General features: G+C 45.9%; 1 protein-coding gene across 3 annotated transcripts; it reads right to left on the bottom strand.

The window, feature by feature from the left end:
• Positions 1-163: 163 nt before the first annotated feature.
• On the bottom strand, positions 164-18,480 carry APOL6 (apolipoprotein L6). Of its 3 annotated transcripts, XR_013523075.1 has the most exons (6): positions 18,211-18,431; positions 12,647-12,755; positions 7,920-8,040; positions 4,648-5,482; positions 653-841; positions 164-244 (listed from the first exon to the last, which is right to left on the bottom strand). XR_013523075.1 is itself a non-coding variant. In XM_009009955.5 (5 exons), the coding sequence occupies exons 3-5, from the start codon at positions 12,708-12,710 to the stop codon at positions 4,507-4,509; spliced, it is 1,161 nt and encodes a 386-aa protein (XP_009008203.3). In that variant the 5' UTR covers positions 12,711-12,759; positions 18,211-18,329; positions 18,428-18,480; the 3' UTR covers positions 4,203-4,506. The 3 variants fall into 3 exon arrangements, 2 of the variants coding, with proteins under 2 accessions (XP_009008203.3, XP_035127203.2); XM_009009955.5 differs by lacking the exons at positions 164-244; positions 653-841 and having other exon boundaries at positions 4,203-5,482; positions 12,647-12,759; positions 18,211-18,329; positions 18,428-18,480; XM_035271312.3 differs by lacking the exons at positions 164-244; positions 653-841 and having other exon boundaries at positions 4,298-5,482.
• Positions 18,481-19,150: the final 670 nt, after the last annotated feature.

The raw sequence follows: 19,150 nt of genomic DNA, 5'->3' as shown, positions 1-19,150 counted from the left end.
TGGATTTGACCGAGACAGAAACAAACAACAAAACAGTTAAGCGAAACTAACAAGGATCACACAAAGTATACAATTTCTGAGCGCTCTAAGAGTCAGCAGAAATTAACACCAGCTGGTTGTTAAATGCTAACTTTAGTCATTTAAAAAGAATTTGCAAGACAGAATCCCAAAACAGTTTCTTACCTAGTTTGGGTCTAGGGTCCGAAAGTGATGTGTCTCAGGCTGTAGACTGCCCTCTACCATCCTAGAAGCAGGGGAAAAAAAACAAAACAAAACCCACTGGAAGCGAGTTCAAACTCCATTAAAATCACCTGTCTTCCATCATCATGGAAGAAGGAAAACTTGCCTTCCTTGTTGGGAGCAAGTAAAACTCCAAAAAAAGAGTTGTACAGCAAAATAAACTTTAGATCGCTACCAGATTTTAAGAGATCAGGGATTTTCTGGAGGGAATCCTCTCAGACTTCAACAAATTGTCCTATTGGTTTGAACCGTAAAGTTAGCTCATGCTGGCACCAAGCACTGATAGATTTGTCAAGTGTCAGGGGCATCTCCACTCAGAATCCATTCATGGTTTCCAAAATGCGATCCCAGAAAATACGAGACAGGTGTCAATTAATTTAGAAAGTTTATTTTGCCAAGGTTGAGGACACACCTGTAACACTGCCTCAGGAAGTCCCGACATGTGGCCAAGGTGGTTGGGGCATAGTTTGGTTTTATACATTTTAGGGAGACGTAAGGCATCAATCAATATATGTAAGAAGTACATTGGTTCAGTCTGGAAAGGCGGGACAACTTGAAGTGATGACATGACTGGAAGCCTGGAAGGGAGCTTCTAGGTCACCTGCAGGTGAGACACAAAGGGTGGCATTCTTCTGAGTTTCTGATTAGCCTTTCCAAAGGTGGCAATCACACATCTATCTGTCTCAGTGAGCAGAGGGATAACTTTGAATCAATTGTGAGGCAGGTTTGCCCTAAGCATCTTCCGGCTTGAATTTTCCTTAGTTACTCTGGAGCCCCAAGATATTTTCCTTTCATAGTTGACATTCCCAACGTGGTAGTGTTTGGGGCTCAGAAAAAGATACCCTAAAATAGGGTGCTTTGGCATGCCAGGTGCTTTGAATAAAGGAGACTGAAGGGCCATTCCTGTCCCCTTCCCTTCCCTTCCAAAGCACAAGGGAGGGGCTTTCTTTGAAGTTCTCTTATTTGATTAATAAGTTTCTCCAGAAGGAAGGCGATTGTCCTGGACACCTTTTACTAGAATCTATGTCAATCAGAGAAGATTAACTCATATTGCAGAACAGGAAAATAATTAAAAGTTGCTCAAGACACCACACCTAGATAGATTTTTTTTTTTGGCTCATTCTTTCAACTATAGTTATATGTCCAATAACAATGTTTTGGTCAACTGCATGTACAATTATGGTTCGATAAGATTATAGTGAACCTGAAAAATTCCTATTGCCTAATATACTGAAGGAAGAATTTTTTTGTTTTGTTGAGATGGAGTCTTGCTCTGTCGCTAGGTTGGAGTGCAGTGGCATGATCTCGGCTCACTGCAACCTCTGCCCCCCAGGTTCAAGTGATTCTCCTGCCTCAGCCTCCTGAGTAGCTGGGACTACCAGTGTGTGCCACCACACCCAGCTGATTTTTGTATTTTTAGTATAGACGGGGTTTCACCATGTTGGTCAGGATGGTCATGATCTCTTGACCTCGTGATCCGCCCGCCTCGGCCTCCCAAAGTGCTGGGATTACAGGTGTGAGCCACCGCACCCAGCCAGAATTTTTTTTTTTTTTTTTTTTTTGTGATTTTTCTCCAAATTCCTGATTTAATAAGGACTTGTTTATTTTGAAGAAAAAAGGTCCCAAACATCAGGCTGTTCACAAAAATAACCCACAGTATCAACTTTAGAAAACAAATCTTAAGACTATAACACTATTTTTCTAGAGGATGCATTTGACATGCCAACTCTCATTCACAAAAATACATCGTTTCAGAATTTTTTTTTTAAATGTATTTAGTGTACCTTAAGTGTGCTGTGTTTATAAAGCCTACGGTAATACACAATGATGTCCTCGCCCTTCACATTCACTCGCTGACTCTTCTGGAACAGCTTTCAGCCCCGCAGGCTCCATTCATAGACAGTGCCCTATACAGGAGAGCCCATTCTTATCTTTTGTGCCATATGTTTACTTTCCTATTTCTGTTTGCATATGTTTAGATACACAGATACTTCCCTTTGTGTTGCAATTGCTTGCGGCGTTCAGCAGTCACATGCCGTACAGGTGTGTGGCCCGGGAGCAATAGGCCCTCCCATATAGCCTAGGCGTGTAGTAGACTATGCCATCTAGGTGTGTATAAGTACACTCTGCGATAATCGCACAACGGATGCAATTGCCTGTTGACCAATTTCTCAGAATGTAATCTCATCACCAAGAGATACATGCCTGTAAGGCCGGGCGTGGTGGCTCACGCCTGTAATGCAAGCACTTTGGAGGCCAAGGCGGGCGGATTACCTGAGGTCGGGAGTTCAAGACCAGCCTGACCAACATGGTGAAACCCCGTCTTTAAAAATAAAAATAAAAATAAAATAAAAAATAAAGAAGAGATACATGAGTGTATTCTTCTTCTTCTTTCTCCTCCTTTTCCTTCTCCCCCTCCTCCTCTACCTCCTTCTTCTTCTTCTTCTTGTTCGATGAAGTCTTGCTCTGTCACCCAGGCTGGAGTGCAGTGGCATGATCTTGGCTCACAGTGACCTCGTTTCAAGTGATTCTCCTGCCTCAGCCTCCCAAGTAGATGGGATTATAAGTGAGTGCCCTGCCACCACACCTGGCTAATTTTTGTATTTATAGTAGTGACAGGGTTTATCATGTTTGCCAGGCTGGTCTCAAACTCCTGACCTCAAGTGATCTACCTGCCTTGGCCTCCCAAAGTGCTGGGATTACAGGCTTGAGCCACTGTGCCTGGCCAATGACTGTATTCTTCTAAGGGCTGTTAGCTGAGACACTTTATCTGTGTAATAAGACAAACTTTGCTCACCACACACTTCCTCCCCCTCCCCCCTCCCAAGGCTTGTGTCACTACCTCCCCACCTCCCCATCAGCGGCCCCTTTTCCTGTAGCTTGGGGTGCTATTTAAGCTTTTGCCATCTGGCTCACATTAAAAAATTTATAAGGCTTTTCTTCTGTTAATCTGTCTATTGTCAGCTTGTTTCATAGATTCAAATTCTTAAACCTTCGAGGTCTAGAAAGGAAGTTCCTTCTGCCCCTCCAACAGTATAAAGAAAAGGAGCCTTTTGGTAGGTGATAGAGTCATGAGGACTCTGCCTTTAGGCCATGGAATTAGTACCTTTATAAAAGAGGCCCAAGGGGGCTTGTTTGCCCCTTCTGCCATGTGAGGATACAGCCAGACGGTGCTATCTGTGAAGCAGAGAGTGAGCCTTCACCAGATAGGAATCTGCTGGTGCCTTGATCTTGGACTTCCCAGCCTCCAGAACTGTGAGCAATACATCTCTGTTGTTTGTAAATTACCTGGTCTAAGGTATTTTGTTATAGCAGCACAAACAGACTAAGACACTTGGCAAGTGACATAACCTCCCTGGCTTAGTCATCTTTGGTGGCTATCACAAAATAGTAACAAACTACTATTGGGTTGCTTACACCACGAAATGTATTGTTTCACAGTTCTAGAGGCTGGAAGCCCCAGATTGCACTGCTGACTCATTTACTTCCTGGTGAGGGCTCTCTTCTTCTGCCCTGCAGACGGCCACCTTCTTGCTGTGTCCTCAGATAACCTTTCTTCAGTGCAGCTGCGCAGCAGGGGTGGGGAGGCCCTCTTGTGTTTCTGCTCCTCTTATAAGGAGGTCAATTCCATCATGTTAGGCCCTCACCCTGATGGCCTCATTCAAGCCTAATTACCTCCCAAAGGCTCCATCTCTAAATACAGCCACATTTTGGTTTAGAACTTCAACATATGAATTAGAAGGAGAAGGCAATTTAGTTCCTAACTCCCCCTGTGGTTCAGTGTCCTTTTTTTAAAACTGGGAAGACTCAGCTGGGCACAGTGGCTCACTCCTGTAATCGCAGCACTTTGGGAGGCCAAGGTCAATAGATCAGTTAAGGTCAGGAATTTAAGACCAACCGGGCCAAACTGGTCAAACCCTGTCTCTACTAAAAATGAAAAAAAAAAAAAAAAAAAAAAAAGCAGAGCTTGGTGGTGTGTGCCTGTAATCCCTGCTACTTGGGAGGCGAAGGCAGGAGAACTGCTTGCTTTCAGGAGGCAGAGATTACGCCACTGCACTCCAGCCTGGGTGACACAGACCCCGTCTCAAAGCAAAGAAACAAACAAACTGGGAAGACCCTTTTCCCAGCACATGGGCCTTAAGAAGTGTTGAGGGAGAAACAGAAGGCACGCCCACGTGTGTCCAGGACAGGCACCCTCATCTCCAAGATGTACTTGATACCGTTTGGGCCTCCAAGGCCATTGTATACCCGTGTCCTGAGGTGCATTCATGTAAACATGACATACACACAGACACACACACACAGACACACAAATATCCACACATGCTCCCTTAACCCCTTCCAGTAAGCCTTGGTTTCACAGGTCCCCGTTAGAACCTTCGCCACCACTCTGGCCCTTGACCTCACTTTCTGCTGCAAGCTCTGGTACAGCTGGGTTAGTTCTGTGAGGTTCATCTCCAGCTCCGAGGCCTTGGCTCTCAACTCTTCCGCGAACTTTGTCCTCGCTCCTTCCTTCAGGTGCTTCCATTCTCTTGAGAGAGCGGCCAAGTCAAGGCCAAGGGATAAGGTGGTCATCGTGCCTCCCAGCATGCGAGCATTTTTGGTCATTGCCAGTGTTGTCCCTGCAAAGGCCCTTTGCACCTGTGCGGTGCTCCGGGAGGAGACTTTGCCAGTGGTCAGAAGACGCTTGGCGGCATTGGCCAAGCGTGGGTTGGCTCTGATTTTCTGAAATGCACGGACGTTGTGTTTGGCGTTCTTCATGGTGTTGTTAACGTGACAGATAATGTCTATAGCGACTCCGACATAGTCTGCCTTCTCTTCCGCAGCTTCCTTGTCCTCCTGGTCATGGGTGGGCAGTATGTCTTCAGCCTGAGCTTGGGCTTTCTTATTTTGGGAGCGCTCCAGCAAACCGCTCACAATGCTGGTGACCGTAGCTGCTGTTGCCAAACCTTGACCAGTGGCGGAGAGTAGCAGGCTTCCTCCTCCTGTTGCTGGGGCAAGGGCTAAACCCAGGAGGCTCACCACCCCAGAGACGACAGCAGTGGAGTTGGCCACCAACTTAGTCTTGGTGAATTTCTTGTGGGTTTTGTCAATATCCTCTGCGAGGGCACGCAGCTTGTCGATGTTACCTTTTAGATCTTCTCTCATTCTGGGAAATTGTCTTAAAAATATTTTTTCTTTGGGGGACAGATCTCCATCTTGTAGCTCCACATCTTCACACAGAAAAGCATCATCCTCGTCCCTGAGGAAAAGTGAAATAAAGATTTTGCTTCAGCTTCCCAGCTGGGAAAATCCATGTGGCTCTTGGATATTCTCGCCACTCTCAACTTTGAGTCCTCCCTGTACCTCCCTTCAAAATCCCCTGAAAATTCTTGGAGTGTCATAGAGGAGTTCAACCTTCACTGAAAGCTACTGGTTCCATGGAGAAAAGAAACACATAAAAGGGGCATGTGGAGGGACAAATGTGAGTCACCCCAGCCTTGGCCAAGGAATGGGGAAGGCAGATTAGTCCTGAGGCATGTTTTCAGCCTTGTTCACAGAAAGCACGGCACTGCCACAGAGGAGGGGCAGTAAGGAAATGTTAAAACCCTATTCAAGATAAGAAACTTGGGAACTCCGGTGCGGTGGCTCACGCCTGTAATCCCAGCACTTTGGGAGGCAGAGGCAGGCGGATCACGAGGTCAAGAGATCGAGACCATCCTGGTCAACATGGTGAAACCCCGTCTCTACTAATAATACAAAAATTAGCTGGGCGTGGTGGCGTGCGCCTGTAGTCCCAGCTACTTGGGAGGCTGAGGCAAGAGAATTGCTTGAACTCAGGAGGCGGAGGTTGCAGTGAGCCAAGATCACCACTGCACTCCAGCCTGGTGCTTGGCGACAGAGCAAGACTCTGTCTCAAAAAAAAAAAAAAAAAAGAAAGAAAGAAAGAAAAAGAAACTTGGGAACAATGGCTGGAGAAACCTGGGAAAGCAGGAGAAAGAGAAGACAAGGTGGTGGGCGGGGATGAGCATCCCAGATGTGTAGAAGTGAGTAGGAGCCTGGAGGGGGCCACATTGCATCATGCATCCTCCATTCTGATGACCTTGAATTTGGCTTCCATCAGAAGCTGTACATTGCGAGTTGAGATAAATTATCATTCATGTCCTAAATGCCCTCGTTGCTCTTGGTCAGCTTTACTTGACCCTGCAAGCAGATGGGATTGGTCCTTCATGGAAGAAGTTTGGGACAAAAAGACCCAGGCCCCTCTTCCTCCAACATTTCACAGGACGAAGTAGGAAGGGACCTTTGCCAGCCCAGTTGGCTTTGACCTTCAAGGGAAAGCTGCATCAGGGTGAGAGCAAAGCCTACCGCTTGGGGCATTTTCTCATGCAAGGTGCCACTTGTGCATTTCCTTCAGGGCAAGCCCAGGGGGCCTGGTGATCACAGATGCCCTGGCCCAAAGGAGAACATCAGAACTGGAGGGAGCCCTGGAGAAGATCTGGGCCGTCTCCTTTATGATTCAGTGGAGTCCTCAAGCCCAGGGAGAAAAGAGGACGCTCCCCAAGGAACATGCAAGGTGAAGATGGAGCTTTGCGTGGGCTCTGAGACCTAAACTCGGTGCTTTCTGCCCTTCCTTTCATCTGTCAGTTGGTGTCAAGGCTTCCTCATTGACATATATGTCTGTCCATAAATGTATTTATCTTTTAAATCTCTGTCTCCACACCCACACACACAATTCCTCAATGGGAAAGATTAGAAACAAAGTATACCATTGAGTATATGTTTTAAGTGTTAATGAATTAATAAATTTGGGCCCAGTTATCCATTAACTACAGATGTGAATCAGTTAACAGAGCAGAAGGTCAGCAGGGCTTGCAGTGGGAAAGGGGTGGGAGGAAGGCAAGGGGGGTGGCCCTGACAAACAACCCTAGACTTAAAAGATCCCATAGTTTAGGCCCCCTTATCTCTCTGTTTCCTCAAGGAGTGCTGGACAAAAGGAAACAGACAATAGATATGCAGGCTGCCAAAATCAACAACACCACTATGCATTAACTGTAAAGTTTGGGTTTTAGCGTGGTTGATAAGTAATGAAAGCTTGACTCTGTGTGTTTCTTAATTAAACCAATCATCTCACGTGTGGCCATCTCTGCCCCAGTACATCCTGTATCCTCTGGTGATGCCTACTGGCACTGGATAACATCCAGTCCAGTTCCATGAGATACTACACATACAGTTCCCCGAACTCACTCAGCAAATATTTGTTACTTGCACACGTTCTGCAGGTGGCTGGAGGTGGCACATCTGCTGATTTACAGATAATTGGGCTTAAATTCATTAACTTGTTAACACCAAAGGACTTCCTCCCTTGGTGGTGTATGAGCTGAAGAAATGGAGTTCCTGCCTCCAAGAGATTTACAGAGATGAGAACCCAGAATGGAGCAATTTCCGTCTTTGGAGTCCTACTGCTCAATGCTGTGCGCCTGACTCCATGTTGACTTGCTCTCAAAAATATTTACTCTAGCTCGGTGAAGTATTTTTCCCTAGGGGAACATATTTTCATATGCATAATGGAGACCAGTGGGAAGATAAGGCCCACTTCGCAGCTAATGCCATCAGGGCACGTGTTCCTTGTTGTGAGAACGCCTGCAGCGTTTCAACAGAACCAGCCCTCTCCCTGGGGACCACGCTCTTTGGGTTACCTTTGCAAACCAACACCAGCCTCGCATTCCTGCTCGAATTCTTTCTCGCATTCTTTCTCTGCCTGGTTGTCCAGCAGCCTCTGTGGCACCAAATCTGTGTCCTCAGGAGTCAAATGATTTTCTGGACAGGAATGTGGAAAACAACGTTACAGCACGTATGATGAAACCTTGTGAAATTCAGGTGTGGAGGGACTTCGGGTTTTGCAGCATCAAAATAACAGTCACAGAGCACGCTAAATATTTGCAAATGATTATTTTAAAATTGTATGTTGAGATGTAGCTTACATTTAATAAATGCATACAGGGAAATACTCAGTTCAATACATTTTGACATATTGGAGGGTAGCAGCATACACACCCCAAAATATGCCACTTTGGCATAAGGATTATTTTGAGCCAAAGGCAATTGAGAATAAGTGGGTACAAGAAAAGTTCCCCACCCTCTTCCTATTTGCATAAAAGCAGGACATAAATTTACAAAGGTAAAAGTGTCCCTCATCTCCTCACTACCAGGAAGGACAGCTTCATCGCTAAAGATGGCATTGATTTGCCTTCCCACAAGTCGTTGCCCCTGGAGACTCAAAATCCTTTTCCATTGTCTTGCTACTTCTCTAAAAATTTACTCTTTGTTGTTGAAGGTGTATTGAAGCTGGAATTCAAAGCTACCCCTCTGAGAGTTATTTAATCCCTGGACCTCTCCCATGTACATATGAAATAGACATGTTAATAGACATCTGCTTGGTTTCTCTTTTAATCTGTCTTGGGTTACAGGAGTCTGTTCCAGCTAAGAACTTAGGAGGGTTGAGAAAAAAATTAGTTTTCCTCCCATGCGTAGCCAAGGGCTGGTAACAACCCAACTACATCAATCAATAGAAGAATAAATAAACAAATTATAGCATAGTTATATAGTTAAAAACTATATAGCAGCCGGGCGCGGTGGCTCAAGACTGTAATCCCAGCACTTTGGGAGGCCGAGGCGGGTGGATCACGAGGTCAAGAGATTGAGACCATCCTGGTCAACATGGTGAAACCCCGTCTCTACTAAAAATACAAAAAAATTAGCCGGGCTTGGTGGTGCGTGCCTGTAATCCCAGCTACTCAGGAGGCTGAGGCAGGAGAATTGCCTGAACCCAGGAGGCGGAGGTTGCGGTGAGCCAAGATCGCGCCATTGCACTCCAGCCTGGGTAACAAGAGCAAAACTCTGTCTCAAAAAAAATACTATATAGCAATAACAATTTTTAAAATGACTGATACCTAAACAACGTGGAATAATTTCACAGATATTATTATTGAGTAAAAGAAATCAAACAAATGGTTCCATTTATATAAAGTTCAATAATACGCAAATGAATTGGTTACAGAAATCAGAATCGTGGTTTCCCTTGGGTGGGATGATTATTGACTGGGAGGAAGAAGAACAAAGAAATCTCCTGTTCTCTATCTTGACCTGGGTGAGTGATTCCTTGGATGGATATTGTAAGAGAGGAAAAAATAATTATCCCTCTACTCTTCTAAGTTCTCAGCTAGAGCTCCTGTAATCCAAGACAGATTAATAAGAGAAAAAACAGAAGTTGATTAATATGTACCTCTCAGGTGCATGTGGGAGACACCTAGAAAATAAGTAATTCTCAAAGAAGTGGCTTAGAATTCCCTGCCTGTATAGCCACCTTCAACAAAGAACAATACAATTTTAGAGAAGTGACAAGATGAAGAAAAAAGACTTTGCATCTTCAGGGCCACCAAACTGTGGGTAGATGAATAAACGGGAAATGAATGATAGAGACTAGTCAGATTTTCTTTCCAGTCTATCACTGATGGGCATTTGGGTTGGTTCCAAGTCTTTGCTGTTGTAAACAGGGCCACGATGAACATACGTGTGCATGTGTCTTTGTGATAGAATGATTTCTAATCCTTTGGGTATATACCCAGTAATGGGATTGCTGGGTCAAATGGTATTTCTGTTTCTAGATCCTTGAGGAATTGCCACACTGTCTTCCACACTGATCTGCACGTGTACCCTAGAACTTAAAGTATCATAATAAAAGAAAAAGAGACTAGTCAGTAAAGTGTGTTGTGCAGCTTCCTTTGGCCCATAAGGGTCTAAAGTTGTTCTCAATGGTTAACCTTTATTCTCCTAAACAGAAAGACCTTTGTAAATTTAGATCCCGCCTTTAGGCAAATAGAGAGAGGACAGAGAGGCTTCCTGCATCTGTTTCTTCTTAATTGCCTTCACCTCAAGAATCCCCATGCCAAAAAGGCATCCCTGGGGGTAGGGTATTCTGTTTTCTCTCCGCAGTTATGAACACATGAACTTTAATGGTTGAAGCATCATTTTCACCATACAAAACAGTAATTTACAAGTCCCCTTTGTACAAATTACATTTCCAAGAACATAATATGTGTGATACTGTGATTTACAAGGATAATTATATATGCGTGTGTGTGTGTGTGTGTGTGTGTGTGTGTGTAGTTCTCATCCCCATTTCTCGCACAGGGCTCCTAAAAACCTTGGAATTTCCTGAGTGATAAGAGCAATAAAAGTGAAAAGAGCATCTGTTGTTAACCATTTTAGCCACAACCCGACCTTATGTTAATGAGGTGACTTCAGAAAGCCTCCAAAGATGTGGGGACTGGTTGTCTGCGGGACCAACCACGTGATTTGAGGGTTGGAACCTTCAGCTCTACCTCTTGAGTTCCAGGAGAGGAGAGAGACTGGAGATTGAGTTAACCACCAATGGCCCATAGTTACTTTAATCCATCATGCCTGTGTAATGAAGCCTCCACAGAAACCCAAAAGAACAGGGTTCAGAGAGCTTCTGGGTTGATGAACACAAGGAGGTACCTGCAGGGTGGTGTGCCCAGAGAGGGCATGGAAGCTCCATGCCCCTTCCCCCATATCTTGTCATGTGGATCAATTCCATCTGGCCATTCTTGGGTTGTGTCGTTTATAATAAACTGGTCATTGCAAATAAATGTTTCCCTGAGTTTTGCAAGCTGCTCTAGTAAATTGTTGAAACTGAGAAGGGGTTCATGGGAATCTTCCATTTATCACCAAGTTGAACAAGAGTTGTGGGTAACCTGGGGACCCACCACTTACAGTTGGTGTCTGAAGGAGAGGCAGTCTTATGGGACTGAGTCCTTAACCTGTGGGATCTAAACGGTGTCTCCAAGGAGACAGTGTCAGAACTGAGTTAAACTGTAGGACGCCAAGTTTGTTCTTATCAAGCAGTGGAGAACTTTGGTGTGGAGGAAAGGACTCGCACATTTTGTCCTTTCTCGCATATTTTTTTACATACTCGCAGAAGATGTAAATTGGTGTGAGTATTGAGAGTCATAGCAGAGTTCAGTCTCCTCTCCTCGCCTCTCTCACACACACTTTCTTGCCCTTCTGCCCTCTGCCATGGGATGACGCAGCAAGAAGGCCCTTGCCAGATGCTGGCACCCTGATATCGAACTTTCCAGCATCCAGAACTGTGCGAAATAAATATCTTTTATTTATAAATTCCCCAGTTTGTGGTATTCTGTTATAACAGCACAAAACAGACTAAGATAGAATAAAAGAGTCCCCCAGGCCAGGCATGGTGGCTCACACCTGTAATCCCAGCACTTTGGGAGGCCGAGGTGGGTGGATCACGAGGTCAAGAGATCGAGACCATCCTGGTCAACATGGTGAAACCCCGTCTCTACTAAAAATACAAAAAATTAGCTGGGCATGGTGGCGCGTGCCTGTAATCCCAGCTACTCAGGAGGCTGAGGCAGGAGAATTGCCTGAACCCAGGAGGTGGAGGTTGCGGTGAGCCGAGATCACTCCATTGCACTCCAGCCTGGGTAACAAGAGCGAAACTCCGTCTCAGAAAAAAAAAAAAAAAAAAAGAGTCCCCCAGTCCCTCTATCTACAAGGATTTTAGGAACTCTATGTCAGGAACTGGGGCCAGGGACCAGTTTACATATATATATAGTTTTAAATATATATATAATTTGTATTATTTATTATTTTTATTATTTCACGAATCTCAAGAGAGGAAGCTATTACAGTAGCTGGAGCAGGAGGTGGTGACAGCTTGGACCCGGTTGGTCGGGGTGAGGACAGCAGCTAGAGTTGCAAGAATCCACAAGTTTGACCAGCACATGTGCGAGGTGAGAGAGCAGATTCAAGGATGACGTCACGTTTGGGGCCTTAAACAACTGTTACAATGAAGATCCCATTTGCTGCGGCGGGAAGGGTTGAAGGTTTTTTGGCAGGATGTGTGTTTGTCATGGGGTGTGACAGAGTTCAGCGGGGAGGAGGTTAAGTTTGAGAAACCTGTTAGGCAACCCTTGCCTGCCCAGTGATATGATGTTGAGTCTTTTTCTGGCTGGAGATCACACTTGGGAGCTGTCGGTGCAGAAGGAACTTGAAGTCATGACTTGGATGAGACACGCAGGGAAAGAGCAATAAGAGCAGAGACAAAGGGCAGTGCAAAGACTGGGCCCTGAGCACTCCAACAGCGGGAGCTGAGCGAAGAGAGGAGGAAGAACAAGAGACAGAACACAGGAGCAGCTGGTGAAGCACCCAGAGAACTAACAGGGAATGGCATTTTGGAATCCAGCGTGTAACATTTGAATGTGATTGACAGTCTTTGTGTCTCCTTGTATTTTTCAACATTCTGAATCTTGCTTTCCATCTTTATCTCACAAAGATTCTGCTTCCCTGCCAGGGACAATGGCTGGAATGGAAGAAAACATACCTTGGTCTGGTGGAGATGTCTCTGCTTTTGTGGAGTTCAAAGGCATGTCACTGATCCTCTTCATATTCAGAACGGCGGGTGTTCTGGCTGGGAAGAGACGCTGTACCACCTTTCTAGAGGAGAAAACAGGCCTTCTCATGAGTATGGGGATGGAGTGGAAAAGTCAATTCAAAGCCCCTTTCTATCACTTAGCTGTTCCGGGATTTCAAGATGTTTAAGACACCATTGTACGTTTCTCTTCTCAGATAAGAGAACTAGTTTGAGATCATGAGAAATAACCTATCGATAAGTAAAATAGCTAGTAAAATGCCTAGCTCAATAAATGTTCATGAGCAACTGGTTTCTGCATTTTTCATAATTATAGATAGGATAAAAATACAGTCTTACAAGGAAAGGGCCCTCATATTGGCTCAGAAAGCAAGTACATTGGAGGTTGCTTAGAGATAAATCTGAAACAGTGACTCAAAAAAAGGTGGAACTGAAAGGTTGGGCAAAATCGTACAGGCAAGGGAAGTGGCTGTGGCTGCAAGAGGGACCTGTGTGATGGAACTGTTCTGGGTCGTGACTGGTGGTAGTTACAAACATCTACATGTGAGAATATTGCAGAACACTAAACTTGGGGAAAACTCAATAATAGGTCTATGGGATCTCTCTGTATTATTTATTATAACTGCATGTAAATCTATACTTATTTTAAAATAGAAACTTTTTTTAAAAAGTGGCAGGCAGGTTAGGCGCAGTGCCTCATGCCGGTAATCCCAGTACTTTGGGAGGCCAAGGTGGGTGGATCACGAGTTCAGGAGATCAAGACCATCCTGGCCAACATGATGAAACCCCATCTCTACTAAAAAAAAAACAAAAAGAAAAATTAGCTAGGCGTGGCGTGGCATGCTTGTAGCCCCAGCTACTCGAGAGGCTGAGGCAGGAGAATTGCTTGAACCCAGGAGGCAGACATTGCAGTGAGCCGAGACTGTGCCACTGCACTCCAGCCTAGGCGACAGAGAGAGACTCCGTTAAAAAAACAAAAGCTGGGTGCAGTGGCTCACGCCTGTAATCCCAGCACTTTGGGAGGCTGAAGCGGGTGGATCACGAGGTCAAGAGATCGAGACCATCCTGGTCAACATGGTGAAACCCCGTCTCTACTAAAAATACAAAAATTAGCTGGGCATGGTGGCGCGTGCCTGTAAACCCAGCTACTCAGGAGGCTGAGGCAGGAGAATTGCCTGAACCCCCTGCAAAAAAGGTGGAGGTTGCAGTGAGCCAAGATCACGCCATTGCACTCCAGCCTGGGTAACAAGAGCGAAACTCTCAAAAAAAAAAAAAAAAAAAAGTGGCAGGCAAATACAAAAAATAAGTACTGCAACATTATTAATAGTAAAAACCAAAACAAAACAAAACTGAAAACCACCTAGATTTCCACTTAAAGTGGACTGGTTAAATAAACTATGGTTTACCGAACACTGATATCTTACGCAGCCATTAAACCAAAGGAGGCAAATCCACATGAACAGACGTGGAAGGGTCTCCCATATGCATTGGCAAATTAAAAGGCTGGGTCCATTTGTACACATAAAAGATGTATGTGACTGTATAGGCAAGCCTCTAGGCCAGGTGTGGTGCTTTATGCCTTTTATTTTATTTTTTTATTGAGACAGAGTCTCGCTCTATCGCCCAGGCTGGAGTGCAGTGGTACTATCTCAGCTCACTGCAACCTCTGCCTCCCGAGTTCAAGCAATTCTCCTGCCTCAGCCTCCCTGGTAGCTGGGATTACAGGCACCCACCACCACACATGGCTAATTTTTTTGTATTTTTAGTAGAGATGGGGTTTTACCATGTTGGCCAGGCTGGTTTCGAACTCCTGACCTCAAGGGATCTGCCCCCGTCTGCCTCCCAAAGTGTTAGGATTACAAGCATGAGCCACCGTGCCCTTCTAGTGTATGCCTTTAATCCCAGTACTTTGAGAGGCTGAGGTGGGAGGAAAGTAGCCAGACGTGGTGGTTTGCATCTGTAATACCAGCTACTCGGGAGGCTGAGGCAGGGGGATCACTTGAAGTCAGAAGTTGGAGACCAGCCCAGCCAACATGGTGAAACCCTGTCTCTACTAAAAATACAAAAAAAGTTGGGTAACATAGTGAGACCTTGTCCCCTTCCACAGGAAAAAAAAATCTAATGGCAGTGACAGTGACGAGCGTAAGGGCCGGGAATTGGTGGAAGCTTGCTTTTCTCTGTGTCCCTTCATACTTTTGTGTCAATATTTGTTGCCATGTGGCTATCTGTGATGCCTTAAACAATAAAAAAAAAACAGATTTCCCATGAGGTGGGTCGAATAGTGTGCCCCCCACCCCGCCCCGCCAAATTCCTGTCGACTTAGAACCTTAGAATGTGACGTTTTTTGGAAATAGGGTCTCTGTAGTTAAAATTAGTGAAGGATCTCTGGGTGAAATTATCTTGAATTTAGGGTGGACCCGAAATCCAATCACTGGTGTCTTTGTAAGAAGAGGAGGTAACAGAGAGAGACAGCAAAGGAGGCTGTCCGCAGACAGAGGCGGAGATGAGAGTTGTACTGTCAGAAGCCACCGGAGGCTGCGCAGGCACAGGGGGCCTCCCTGAGCCTGCAGCGGAAGCGTGCCCTGCTGGCACTGTGATTTCTGACTTCCAGCCTCCAGAACCATGGGACGCTAAATGTCTGTGGTTTGGTGTTTGAGGCCACCTGGTTTGTGGTGCTTTCTGACTGCAGCCCTGGGGAAGCCAATGTATTCCTTTGCATCTCTTTCCTACATTTGGTACTTGGCCCAGCACTTACGGCAGAAAAGCTATTTCCTAGATATGGCTTCTCCCTCAGCTTATCCTCCCTTCCCTCATCCTCTCCCCTTCTACATTTTGTTTTGTTTTTTGATAGAGTTTTGCTCTTGTTGCCCGGGCTGGAGTGCAATGGCACGATCTTAGCTCATGCAACCTCTGCCTCCCGTGTTCAAGCAATTCTCCTGCCTCAGACTCCTGAATAGCTGAGATTACAGGTGTGTGCCACCATGCCCAGTTAATTATTTTTGTATTAGTAGTAGAGATGGGATTTCACCATGTTGGCCAGGCTAGTCTCGAACTCCTGACCTCAGGTGATCCACCTGCCCTGGCCTCCCAAATTGCTGGGATTATAGGCATAAGCCAGCACTCCAGGCCTCCCTTTCCACTTCTAAAAAGTTAGAAAAAATTCCTCCCTTACATATTCTGAAGGGACACAATTCTTTTTTTTTTAATTATTTTTTGAGATGGAGTTTCACTCTTGTTTCCCAGGCTGAAGTGCAACGGTAAAATCTCAGCTCACTGCAACCTCTGCCTCCTGTGTTCAAGCAATTCTCCTGCCTCAGCCTCCCAAATACCTGGAATTACAGGCTCGTGCTAACACACCCAGCTAATTTTTGTATTTTTAGTAGAGATGGGGTTTCACCACGTTGGCCAGGCTGGTCTCGAACTCCTGATCTCAGGTGATCCACCCGCCTTGACCTCCCAAAGTGCTGGGATTATAGGCATGAGCCACCACACCCAGCCTGGGACACAAATTCTTATAGCCTTTCGTTTTCTAATTGTTTAAATGAATACAAGTTTACGGTAGAAATTTTATAAGTAAATTATAAAACCCACCTGTACGTTCACCACACAGAAATAACAACTAGTGACGTTTTATTTTACAAACAAAAAATTTAGAAGCATGCTGTTCATGTCGTTTGTGTGAATTCTTGTCACTTAACATTGTATAATAGTAGTTCCCCAGGCGATATATAGAGGCCGTGTCGCATTTCATCATATGAATGTATCGTTATGCATTTAGTAACTGTCTCACTGTTGAACCTTTGGGCTGTTTTCAGTTGTTTTAAAATTTTGGATTCATAATTTTTGGTTAAAGCGCTTATGTAGATGTGTGTCTATGTGTTTGGTTATTCCTTTGGGGTAGGCTACGAGGATGAAGGAATGCATCAAAGACAAAAACGTTCTCCCCTCTCTGGTATGTGAGGCTAGGTTTGGTCTGGGGCCTTGGTACCTTTAAGGGGTTACTTTCACCAAACATACATCTACCTGCTTTACACAGTGACCCGATGAGATCGATGCTAAGATTATGCCCATTTTACGGATATGCAAACTGAGACATAGGGAAGCCAGCGTCACAGTAAGCGGGAGAGCCCAGGTGACTCCAGCCGCTCTGAGTCTGGAGAATTTGGTCCCCATCGTGGCGCGTTTGCTCCCCAAGGGCATTGCTGATATGTGGAGACATTTTTGATGGTCTCAAAACCCCCACTCTCAACGGGAGGGGGTACCGTTGTTGCTATGTAGTGGGCAGAGGCCAGGGATGCCGCCAAGCACCCTACAATGCCCAGAACAGCCCCCATAACCAAGGGTCACCCAGTCCAACACGTCAAGGGTGCTAGGGATGAGAGGTCGTGATCTGGAAACCCATTTTTTTTTCAGCGTTTCCTGATTCCTCCCTCGTTTTTTCACATTAGTACTGTGGGATGAAGGGCCAAGGTGACAGCAGGAAACTTGTCTGAGCAGGTCCCATTTCCTCCCCTCTGACCTGCTCTCGGTGGCTGTGAGATGAGCGTTTTAATTGGGAGAGGATTTGAGACATTAATTTCATTTGAAAGCTTACAGGATATTGATGACAAGCTTTCCTTACCTGCCTTCCCCTGCAAAACCAACGTCTTCAGACACACAATGTAAGTAAGAAAAGTCTCCTTACTTCGAAAACACAGCTGCAAGATAATCTCCCTAATGCTTTTTTTTGAGACAGGGTCTCACACTGTGGCCCGGGCTGGAGTGCAGTGGTGTGATCACTGCTCACTGCAACCTTGACTTCCCGGGCTCAAGTGATCCTTCCCCCGCAGCCCACCGATTATGCACCGCCACACCCAGCTAATATTTTGTTCTTTTATAGAGACAGAGTCTCACTGTGTTGCCCATGCTGGTCTCAAACTCTTGGGCTCAAGCAATCCACTTGCCTTGGCCTCCCAAAGTGCTGGGATTACAGGCATGAGCCACCGCGCCTGGCTTAATCTCCCTAATATGTATCACAAACTCCCTCACTCTCTTCCCTAAACGACTTCCCGTAAACCTACAATCTAGAAAGCACTGTAGGTTGGCTTGGCAGTTTCTAGACAACTCACGCAGCACCTTTTTTCTTGTGAGACGACACCCCTAAACCACTCATAGTGAATTTCTAGGGAAACCCCTGTGGCCGATGTAGTCACCTGCTATCTAAGGGCCATGGGACCTCCGCCTAAGCCCTCGGCTCCCCAGCAGCGAAGGGGCAAATGCAGCCTGATTAGTCATGTCACACGCTTTATCAGGTTTTGATTTAGCTCCCAAGTGGCTGTAAGGGAGAGAAACTGACCAGGTTTAACACAGGAGAAGCTGACCCTCAGACTCTCCCCAAGTTCTGGCTGGAATTTGAACCCCCAGCTGCCCTGCCAGCAATTCTTCTTCCTGAGCCTGGAGCCAACCCCTTGGAGATGTGCCCTTTGGGGACCACAGCAGCAGCCCCCTCCTCCCCTGACGTCTGCCTGCCTTCTCACCTTCTCTCCACGGAGCTCTCTCGTTGGTGGCTTCGGTCCCGAGGGAGGGGAAGATCCCGAAACTGTGTCCTTGCCTCTTCAAGGTCCCCTGGTCCAGCAGGGGGCTGTGAGTGAATGGGCTGCAGGAAGACAGAGAGGAAGAATAGGGTGGCTTTTGAACAGGAATTGAGTGCTGAACTGCTTTCGGGTTGAATGCTGCAGGAAAGAAAAAGCAAACCTCCAGGGCTCTTCCAGGAAACCCCGGCTTTTGAGAAACAGCTTGGCACTTTCGGTTTCCTTTTTGCGTGTTTCTCTAATTAGACGCATGAGGTGAAAGAGCACAATCAAAGTCACAAGGCCTGAGTCTCTCGGCTCTGTCCTGGCTGTGTCATAGGGCAGACCTATGTGGGGTATGAAAATAGCTCCTAGGGCTTAGAGCTACCGTGAGGAGCCCGGGAGCGAGTGGTGGGGTGCCGGACCTATCTTCACGATTGTTCTGAAACCTCTTCTCTCCATAGCATCTTACCGGATGCTGATGGAGATAACGACCCCATGAGGTGCCCGGCATTAAAGGGCTAATAACTCTGAAATGCAAAATCCTCTGAAAATGGAAACTTTATTTTATTTTTATGTATTTACTTTTTTTCAAAGTGAAGTCTTGCTCCGTTGCCCAGGCCGGAGTGCAATGGCATGATCTCAGCTCACTGCAACCTCTACCTCCTGGGTCCAAGCTATTCCCCTGTCTTGGCCTCCCTAGTATCTGAGATTACAGGTGCCCACCACCACGCCCAGCTGATTTTTGTGTTTTTAGTAGAGATGGGGTTTTACCATGTTGGCCAGACTGACCTCGAACTCCTGACCTCAAGGGATCCACACGCCACGGCCTTCCAAAGTGCTGGGATTACAGATGTGAGCCACCACACCGGGCCTGAAAATGGAAACTTATAAAAAACGAATTCAT

This window comes from Callithrix jacchus, chromosome 1 (genome assembly GCF_049354715.1).
Source record: "Callithrix jacchus isolate 240 chromosome 1, calJac240_pri, whole genome shotgun sequence".
Lineage (NCBI taxonomy): Eukaryota > Metazoa > Chordata > Mammalia > Primates > Cebidae > Callithrix > Callithrix jacchus.
This window is presented reverse-complemented; position numbering and strand designations above follow the sequence as displayed.

Bases quoted from the DNA above. Each gene is read 5' to 3' on its own strand.
- APOL6 (XM_009009955.5), bottom strand. From the start codon at position 12,710: ATGAAGAGGATCAGTGACATGCCTTTGAACTCCACAAAAGCAGAGACA. The intron at 8,041-12,646 runs GTATGTTTTCTT...ATTCCTGTCCAG, and splicing joins GACATCTCCACCAGACCAAG to AAAATCATTTGACTCCTGAG. The intron at 5,483-7,919 runs GTAACCCAAAGA...ACTTTTCCTCAG, and splicing joins GCTGGTGTTGGTTTGCAAAG to GGACGAGGATGATGCTTTTC.